The sequence below is a fragment of the Pinus tabuliformis genome, chromosome 2_1, assembly GCF_031772625.1.
Source record: "Pinus tabuliformis cultivar Carrire ecotype Pingquan chromosome 2_1, CPIR1, whole genome shotgun sequence".
Taxonomy (NCBI): Eukaryota; Viridiplantae; Streptophyta; class Pinopsida; order Pinales; family Pinaceae; genus Pinus; species Pinus tabuliformis.
In genome coordinates this window covers 542,036,674-542,046,863 of record NC_142299.1, presented here as the reverse complement: position 1 = coordinate 542,046,863, position 10,190 = coordinate 542,036,674, and the positions used below count along the sequence as shown (strand labels likewise).

At 30.1% G+C, this 10,190-nt stretch overlaps 1 protein-coding gene across 1 annotated transcript; it reads right to left on the bottom strand.

Annotated features, from left to right (window-relative positions):
• Positions 1-5,672: 5,672 nt before the first annotated feature.
• LOC149201422 (wax ester synthase/diacylglycerol acyltransferase 11-like) lies at positions 5,673-9,640 on the bottom strand. Its single transcript, XM_089402948.1, has 7 exons — positions 9,321-9,640; positions 8,105-8,683; positions 7,884-7,956; positions 6,648-6,781; positions 6,330-6,542; positions 6,116-6,253; positions 5,673-6,000 (listed from the first exon to the last, which is right to left on the bottom strand). Exons 1-7 carry the CDS (start codon positions 9,546-9,548, stop codon positions 5,851-5,853), a joined length of 1,515 nt encoding a protein of 504 aa, XP_089259074.1. The 5' UTR covers positions 9,549-9,640; the 3' UTR covers positions 5,673-5,850.
• Positions 9,641-10,190: the final 550 nt, after the last annotated feature.

Genomic DNA, 10,190 nt, shown 5'->3' with positions numbered 1-10,190 from the left:
AAGAAAATTTCAAAATATTTAAAATTTCAAAATATTTAAAAGAAAACAAAATTACTTGCACTTAATTCATGTACAAAAAAATAACATACCACTATATGACTGTTAAATTTTGAACAAATAAATGTATAAAAAATATATTTATTAAAATTAATATATAAAAAGAGAGAAATGATATATATAGGAAAGAGATATTACTACAAACATAATAAGAATAAAAAAGATATTCTTTATAATTTTTTATAATTTATAATAATAATTTAGAAATATTTTTTTTAATATTTTTTAACTTTTATAAAATATGTTTTTAAAATTATATTTTTTAATGTTTTAATTTTATTTTTTTAATAAAAAACATTAAAAGCTTAAAGAAATTTAAACATAAAAAATTATTGATCTAACTTTATTGAATTCAGCAATATTTATCTTTATCATGATAGTCACATCTTAATAGAATCTTTATTGTAACCAATACCACTAATATTCTTCTTAATTTAATTCTTATATATATATATATATATATTATAGGATTTCTTTGTTTAATAAGTATCAATTCATTTTATTAATAATTAATATCTCTTAATAAAATAAAATTTTCAAATTTATTTTTCAAATGATAGTTGAGATTGTTTTTTTAATGATTTATCATCTTTCTTTTCGTTATTATTTAATTTTAGTTTTTTTTTTTAATAATAAGTTTAGTGTCTATTTAAAATGCGAGATGTTTGGTAAATTAATACAGATTTTATTTTATAAAAACTTAAGTTTTAAGTAATATCATAATTAATAATTAATTACGGAAATTTATATCTATACAAAAATTTTAAACTTTTATATAGAAGATTGTCCTCAATAAAACTAATATTTTGGAAATTTGAATTATAATTTACATATTTTGTTAATTTAATGGTAATATTTATCTTCTTTACAAGTATTTTTATTAATAATTATTTGTTTTAAATTTTTATAGAGAAGATCATCTCAATGAAATCAATATTTTTGAAAAATTGAATTATCATATTTATCTTCTTTATAGATAATTTTATTAATAAATATCTGTTTTAAATTTTTATAGAGAGGATTGCCTCAATGAAATCAATATCTTTGAAAAATTGATATATATATATATATATATATATATATATATATATATATATAAATCAATGAAATCAATATCTTTGAAAAATTGATATATATATATATATATATATATATATAATTTATTTTCTTTACAAGTATGTTTATTAACTAGTATCTATTCATTTTATTAATAATTCTTATTTTAATCATTTTTTCATAAATTTTAACCTGAAAGGGTGAATGAATGGAATTATGAGGGGAAGAGTGGCACGCCTCGCGTCCTCTTCTAGAGTTGAACCAAAATACATGGACGTTTCGTGATGGATGGTGTTACTTTTATATGTGCGAGGGTAGGTGAATTCATGTTGCTATTGGTTTTGGGCATGAGCAGTTGTGAAGTTGATAGAGAGAATGAAGTGTTTGTGTAGGCTGCCAACTTTTGCAAACTTCTTCGATCATTGCTCCCAGTGATACATGTTGTTATCTATAAGCAAGGATTTCTTTCGCACATTATTGGAGGCTACCACCATCAGGTTTAGGATCTTGGAGAGGAATTTAGCTAGAGGCTACAGTGCAGAGAGGTCAACAAGACATGTGAGAGGAGCTCACATAACTGGTTTATGATATTGGACACATTGATTTGGTGTGCAAATTCAGACACCCTGGTAAGTCCACAAAATGGGCATCTCAACTTCTATACTGTGATTTCACATTGTATCTAGGGGTTGGTGTTAAATAGTTGTGTTGGTCTCCAGATTTTATAATTCCCTTCTAAGGATAGCCTGAGCTTTTGAGCTTGCTAGGCCTATTGTAGTAGTGTTGGTGGTTTTGTTGTTTTTTATTGGAATTCAAGGTTAGAAACTTTGGATTGGGAGGTTTGTCTAAGTTCTCAAGGCCTTTTAGTTGAGACCAACATTAGAGGGGGGCACAATACCCGATGTGATGTTCTCATACATTTTCTCGTGGTGCATCTCTCCATAAGGGTTGTTGTTGGGAGAGGCTTCACACATAACAGGGCTGGAGGATGGGGCCTTCTCCAATGGTCATGCCAAATTGGGGTTAGTGAGGTGTCCTCAGGTTACCGTGAACCCCATATCTATTTTGGAGCTGAGTTGTTGGAGCTAGTGGAAAAATTGTTAAAGGAGAGTTACTGTGTTCTTTTGGTGATATTAATGCAGTAAGGTTTAAAGACAACCATTGCTAGAGGTGGTCGCCTAGAAAAGAGGTGTGACTCTCATAGCTCTAGAATTCTATAGTTGGGTGTTGGAGGTTGGTGGATTATTTGGTTTGTGGTGAATCAAAGGAGGTTTGGCTTTGTGTACATCATACTTGAGGGGTGGTGAAGATGTCTAGACAGAGGGGTAGAGTAAGGAGAGGGATATGAGTGTGAGGATAGGGGGTAGAACATAGAAGAGAAGTTGTCACAATGGACGAGGAAGGTGTCGAGGATGTAGAGCTCGATGAGACAATGGCCCATAACCCTGATCAATCCCCTCGTCGTATCTTTCTTCCTATCTCCTTTTACACCTTAAAAGCACAATTGGGGTAATTCACAATGCTCTTAGAACAAATGAGTGAAAATAGGCACGATGATCGCAAGGAAATTATAAACTTCATGAACGAGTTGCACGCAACTAATGGAACATGTAGGATCGCCTAACGTCACTTCGACAAGGCCAAAGGCAACTAGCTGAATGTATGGAGAAACTAGAGGGGCATTTGGAACATGTAGGATTTCATGTTCATGGGGAACATGGGCTTCCAAATCCTTTAGACAATGTTTTGAATCATATTACTATTCATTGGTGTTTGTGGGTTGTGCTTTTATGTTAGGATTCATTGGTCTTTCTGGTTCTCAGTTTTAAGAAGCTCTTAGAATTTTGTAAATAAATTTTATTTTATTCTTTTGAACAATAAATCTAGTCAGAGAAAAACCAAAAAAATGCTGAAATTTAAAAAAGAAACCAAAAAAATGCTGAAATTTAAAAAAGCAAAATATCATCTTTTGATAAATTAATAAAATCCTTTAATTAAAAAATAAAAAATAAAAAACTCTTTTACTATTTTTACATGCCTATAGAATTTTCATCCTTCTTTTAAACACTTTCACTAACACTTTCCTCATATCATTTAAACTTTTTATACTAATATAAATGGAATGTCTATTTGAAAATAAAAATGTCATGACTCATCTATACTTCCTCCTAATTTAATTTTAATATTTATTTTTACATTGTTTAAAAAGTATTGATTCAATTTCGTAGTATTGGGTAGCTTCTCTTTTAGACACTTATAATATTTTCATCTTCCATTTAAAAAGTATTTATTCAATTTCATAGTATTGGGTAGCTTCTCTTTTAGACACTTATAATATTTTCATCTTCCATTTAAAAAGTATTTATTCAATTTCATAGTATTGGGTAGCTTCTCCTTTAGACACTTATAACATTTTTATCTTCCATTTAAACACTTTTAACATTTTCATCTTCCATTTAAACACTTTTAATTGGTTCACATTTCCCTTTGAGACACTTTACCAACATTATTTTAGGCCACAAATTATAACATTTTCATCTTTCATTTAAACACTTTTAATTGGTTCACATTTCCCTTTGAGACACTTTACCAACATTATTTTATGCCACAGATAATAGGTCACCATTATAGGAGTTTTTGAAATGAAAAGCTTTGGAGGTGCATACAAATTTCTAATTTAATTAGAAATTTCTCATAAATTTACAAGAAATCATTTCATAACAGAAAATATAAAAATAAATAACTAATATTTTTAATTAATATTTTAATTTTAAGAAGAAAAATTAAAATATAAATACATGTTTTCAAATATTATTAAATGGAGTTGTTTTTAGTGTGATTTTTTAGAGTTTTTGATGTTCAAATCTGGTGGAAAAATTTGTGGTGAAATCTTGATTTGTCTTATTTAAATTATTTTTTTATTATATATAGATTCAGTACCCTGCAAAATTTATAGGGCATTTCTATTGTGCATGGATTACCCATCAAACTTATGATTTCAATGATTTCTTAATGGATTTTAGAGAAAATAGACCAAAAAAATCCAAAAAAAACTTTCAAAAAATCATACTAAAAACAACTCACTATACTCACACAAACAACTAAATTACCGTTGGCCGTCATAATAAGCAGCTAAGTCTGGGAGATTCCGGATTCAAACCATGTGAATCAGCAAACTGATAAAATACATTATTATATATATATATATATATAACATTTAAACATTTTTAAATATAAACCATCACTTCTAACCTGCGGTTTTGAAACTGTTATAGTATTATGGTTGAATAATTTTTTTTTTTTTAAATTAAAATTAATTAATTATAATTATAATTATATATATATATATATTATTTTATTAATAAATATATTGTTTATTTATTTATTTTGTTAGAGGGAAAAATTAGTATAGTTTTACAATCTGATAAATAAAAAGAGAGTTTATTTTAAAATTAATTTTATTCTTATAAAAGTTTGTTTTTTTGAAAAAATAAATTGATTAATTTTAAAATTCAAAAGCATCTCGCAAAATGAAAGCCTATCTCTCATCGACCACCAATAAAATAATTCCGAATGGAGTGATTCAATGTTCATCAGTGAATAGCAGCAAATGATAGCTGTTCCACTAAGACAACTAAATATTATAAATTTTCCTACCTGTATAAATTTCTTTTATTAAACCCTAAACATTTATATTATATCAGTGACTGTTAATAATCTTTCACATCATCATGTAAATGAGACTTTTCATTTAATTGAGACGACAAAAAGGTTCTTGATTTATTTAATGTCAGTCACGATGAGACTTTTCATTTAATTGAGACGACAAAAAGGTTTTCGATTTATTCAAAATCAGTCACAGTCTCATAAATCTCTCACATAATGATGTGAATGAGACTTTTCATTTAATTGGGCCGAAAAATGATTCTATATTTATTCAATGTCAGTCACAGACTGTCAGCTGTATGTCTATTTATTGATAAAACCTCTATTTCATATCTCATTTCGAAGAGAAAGATGCAAAAACACCGCGTTAGCTTTAATGTTAGTCAAACACTGTAAGCTCTGTGACTCTGTATTGAAAAAACCTTTCATCTGACATCTCATTCCGAAGAAAAAAGATGTCAAAACACAGCGTTATCTTTGCATTCAAAGAAATCTTTCATCTGACTTATCATTTCGAATATATTAATGCTTATTGTCGCAGACATATTGATATTGTCAAGTGTATGTCAGTAATAATTTTTTTTCTAAAATTTCGTTAAACAATTTCTGGATAGATCTTGTATTTTTGTCATTTAAAATTTTTCTTTGAATAAATAATGAATCCAGCATTCCGGAAACTTCTACAACTTTTGAGGCCAAGCAGAGTTTGCAGATCCAACTTGTGATGCAATAAATTATTGCGAGATTTAAAATTAATTTAACTAGAAAATATGATAAAAACCCCAAACCTAAAAGAGCTAGATTACAGCATAATAAATAGGTTATCTTCTTGATAGAATTTCCAGATTCTACTCCAGATAAATGTTTCATAATAAAATGAAAATATATCAAGCTAAGCCCAATGAAAATATATCATTAACAAGCAAATCCTTTTCTAAACACGAAAATATCGAAGAGGTTATACAGCAGAGAATTACATCGCTGACCGAAAGTACGGTTTGACGATCACATAAACCTTAAAACGGCTTGAAACTTGATGTATTAATCAAAAGATCACATAAGTCCTTACGTCTATATGGCATAATGAAACTGGGATTTCTTGATTTCTTCCATGGCTTCAATGAAACACTTCACTAGGATATCAGCGTCGACATAATCCTTGTGAGCATGAACTTGCACCAGAACGGAGTCCATATAGCTCACAATAAACACTCCCAGCGTCTGCAACAACAATTTTTTCATTTATATAAATGCCCATAAAGAGATATGTACAGAGCACTTTGATTCCAATTACAAAAATAATTATGGGAACAACATAAGTAACCTATTTACTCACTTGAGGCAACCCAGTTACAAAGAACGAAAATCTTTTTATTGGATTCCCATAAATTGCTACCTTCTCCATTGGGCCGATCATGTTTGATAACATCATTGTTGTGTTGGCTAGAGTATTGTATAAATATCTTGACAGTGCCTGTATCAACCTCAGAATTAACAATGAGCAGCATTCAGTCAATTGCATAATTTTATAATCGATCTATTGAACGTACCTGTTGTCCTTTCAACGTTGCTATCAATCTCGGTAGTTTGGCAATGAGGAATACTCCCAAGGATATTTTATGTCTATCGATTCTCTGCTTTGCCACTTTCACAAAATCCAGAGGATTCTCCAGCTTTCCCATTAGAGGTACCTGCACTGGTAAAAAACCAAAGTGATTTCCCCAAGGCACTTGAGCCTTTGGTTTTAACATCTCCTCCATGTTCTGCACAGTTTACACCGTCATCAGATCTCAAAATGTGTTCGTCTAAGCAACGTTCTTGAATGGAGAAACTTATTTGAAGTGTAATGGGTTTGTTGAAGAAAGAACCTGTAATCCAGCCATCGCTCTCGTGTTTATCATAGATAATGCTGTGAGTTTGGAGTTCTTCAGTTGTTTAATAACAGCGTATTTTGGTTGTTCAAACCTCCTTTTATAAGCATCTTGTATACCATGTTCTCCAACTGCATACAAAGTGTGTTTTAGTAAAATATTAATTGAAAGCATAAAAAGGGTCACTAATAAAATAAAGTAAAATAAGGTTCATTGATTATTATCAATCTAAATTGATTTGAAACCAGGCTGTCCACCTGCAGACAGAGTGTTTCAGTAAAATACTAATTGAAAGCATAAAAAGGGGCGCTATCGAAACATGGTTCATTGGTTATTATCTATCTAAATTGATTTTAAAGTGACTCAAATCAGTTAATAAATTTCCTTTAAACTGTATATTTTAAAGTGACCAAAATCAGTAATATCTTTTTTAAGTGTATAAAATTTTGGGAAAGGCTTATTTTTATTTTTTACAAATTTATCAATTTTACATTTCAAAAATATATTTTCAATAAAATTTTAAAAATATAAAAATCAAATTAAATAAATTCATTCGGTGTTAATTAATTATAATTAAAAAATATAATATACTGTAAAAATAAATCCATTTTTGGTAGATCTCAATAATCAAAATAAACAAGCCTATAAATTTTGATCCATTTTGCATCTTGGATAAAACTACTCTCCCAAATTTTAGAGTCAAATAAATTTATACCAATACAAAATATTGTTATTATGGTTATGATTAAAATAATAATAATTCTTATTCTTATTATTATTTAATTTTAAATTTAGGGTAAAGCTAGACACCATGTTGATGTATGAGAACTTTGGTTTATGGAATTTGTTTATGGGATAAGGGACTTTCTCAGCCTAGTAATTTCACTATTAAATTTATAAAGATACACACTCTACCTCTTCTGGTTTTGAACCTGTTACTTTTGTGACAGAAAGTAACCACTTTAAAAGGAAGTACATCTCTTAACCATTAGACCCACTCATAATACAAAAATTCTCCAATAATATATTTGAAACAGAAAACAAACCATATGTTTAAACAGAAAACAGTTGCCCTGAGAATCAGTAATTCAACTAAGCTCTGAAGCAATGATACAAATAACTGGAGTAATAGGTTTGAAACAGAAAGCATTTGCCATGAGAATGAATGATTCAGCTAAGCTCTGAAGCAAGAAGAATGAATGGAGTAATAATGAATGGGCTTGGTTGACATACCAGCCGAGAGGCTCATCTGCAAGTAGCGTTGCATCCCTGAGAAAATTATTCCTGTCATCACATCATTGACTGTCTGCAGGAAAAATCAAAATTATGTGAGGATGCATATGAATCAGATTTAGGAAATATTAATTATAGTGAAATTAGATTACATATTTTAGAAATCCGACAAAGTTCTAAAAATATAATCTTTTTAAGTTAACTATGAGAATATCACATACCCCTCCTAAAGAATTCTTAATTTGTTTGATATCCTTGAGCGGAAAAGTAGCAGAAACCAGCGCAACGGGCATATTTTCGACTCCTCTAGGTCCTCGAATAGGAAGCTTACTGTCATCAATCCATCCTATCATTCTCAGTAGACAAATTATGATATCTACCAGAGTGTACCATAATACTAGCATCATATAACTAAGTCTGGGTAAAAACTTAGCTACTGTAATGTCCGACGAAGTGGATGTAATATTGCGCTTGGCTGTAGGAAAAGTAGGTGGGAGATGAGGATTGTCGACTCTCCTGAAAATATTAAACAAGGCCGACATTAAAGAAATCCCATCTCCGAGAGAATGGTGGATCTTGACAACCATGGTGGCTCCGGCCTTGTTCGTTTTGTAATTCAGGAAGTGGATCTCCCACAGGGGACGTGACTGATCAAGAGGAGTGAGCGTCAGGTTACTGATATACTCATCCACGACGGCATCGTAAGATTCTTTGCCAGGTGGAAACTCTACAATAAATGTGTGGTTATCGGTGTTCACAGTTGTTTTCTGCCATCGCAACACTCCTCGGTCATCAGCTTTCTGCAAAATAAATCAGTCTCAGAAACGGAAACGGACTAGTGTATAAAAGATAAAATCATATACCATCAGGTGTATTTTACAGTTCAAATATATATGAAAAATGAACATGTATATATGGAAAAAGTGTAATTTTTACAGATGTCGTAGGCATTGTAGAATAAGTTTTTGAATAACATGGATGAGTCAGTTGATATGCTGATAATGATGTGTATGGTATATATTTTGATTTAATATTTACTATTAATTTAATTTGGTTGGGTTGTTTATTAAGTTAGTTGAGATAGTTAAATTTTTTATTTTTTTTTACAAAAGTTATTTTTGAGAATAAAAATGTTTGAATCTTGTTTTTTTATGGTTGAAATAAATTTAATATTATTGAAATTCAAAATTTTGAAATTTGTTTCCTATAACTTAGATTTTCAAAAATTTCTACAAATTTTATCAATATCATACCAAAATTTCCATTATTTTCGAACAAAACCAACTGATTACACTATTTTCGCCTCGCATTTGACAAATAAGTAATAATAGATTTTTCTATACCTGACTGTGTCTACTTATCTGACATTTGAGAGCTAACTTCTCATAGATTTATCGGATGTGTAAAAAACCTTTGAAACGAAATCCGAACAATTACCATTATACAAGAAAAAAGTGGATTGCTTGATCTGATGGCGTTCGCGAAAGCTTTCTTGTAGCGAGAGATATCTCCAATGGCTTCTTCGAATTCGAAGATGCCCTGTACGCACAAAGACAATACCGAGCTGTTGAAAGACTGGCTGAGCACGTCTACTCGCTCCCCTAATTGCCCTTCTCCATCCTTTTCAGCTCTGCACAGATTTGGCATTCGCAGCTTGAGATCCATCTTGGGAATCCTTTATGCAATAGAAACCATGGATTGCTATATATATATTTTGCAGGAGTGCTGTGTCTACCTCGTCTGTCGTGCCTCACATTGGTAGCAGTGAGTGGTATGTAGCACGAACACGTCACCCTCCGCCATGGATGCGGAATTTTGATATCGACCACACCATGTGAAACCACCATTGAGTTGAATACGAGTATTAAAGTGTTGGGAATCTTTATACAAAGTTTTAATTTAGTATTTCGAATAGGTTCATGATTTTTAACTACTTCGCTGCAGGGCATTAATTTAGGACATTTGTTTTTAGTGCCACAGCAACAAAGGCTACAGAATATTAAATACTTCGCAGGTGGGATGATGAAACCACCCTTGAGTTGAATGCGAGTATTAAAGTGTTGCGAATCTTTATACAAAGTTTTAATTTAGTATTTCGAATAGATTCATGATTTTTAACTACTTCGCTCCAGGGCATTAATTCAGGACATGTTATTTTTAATGCCACAACAAGAAAGTCTACACAATATTAATTACTTCGCAGGTGGGATGATGTATATCATATTATTAAAATCAATTTTAGGTTGAAGTAACTAATGAATATTATGTAAATAATAAATATTATTGAAATTTGTCATATATTTAAAA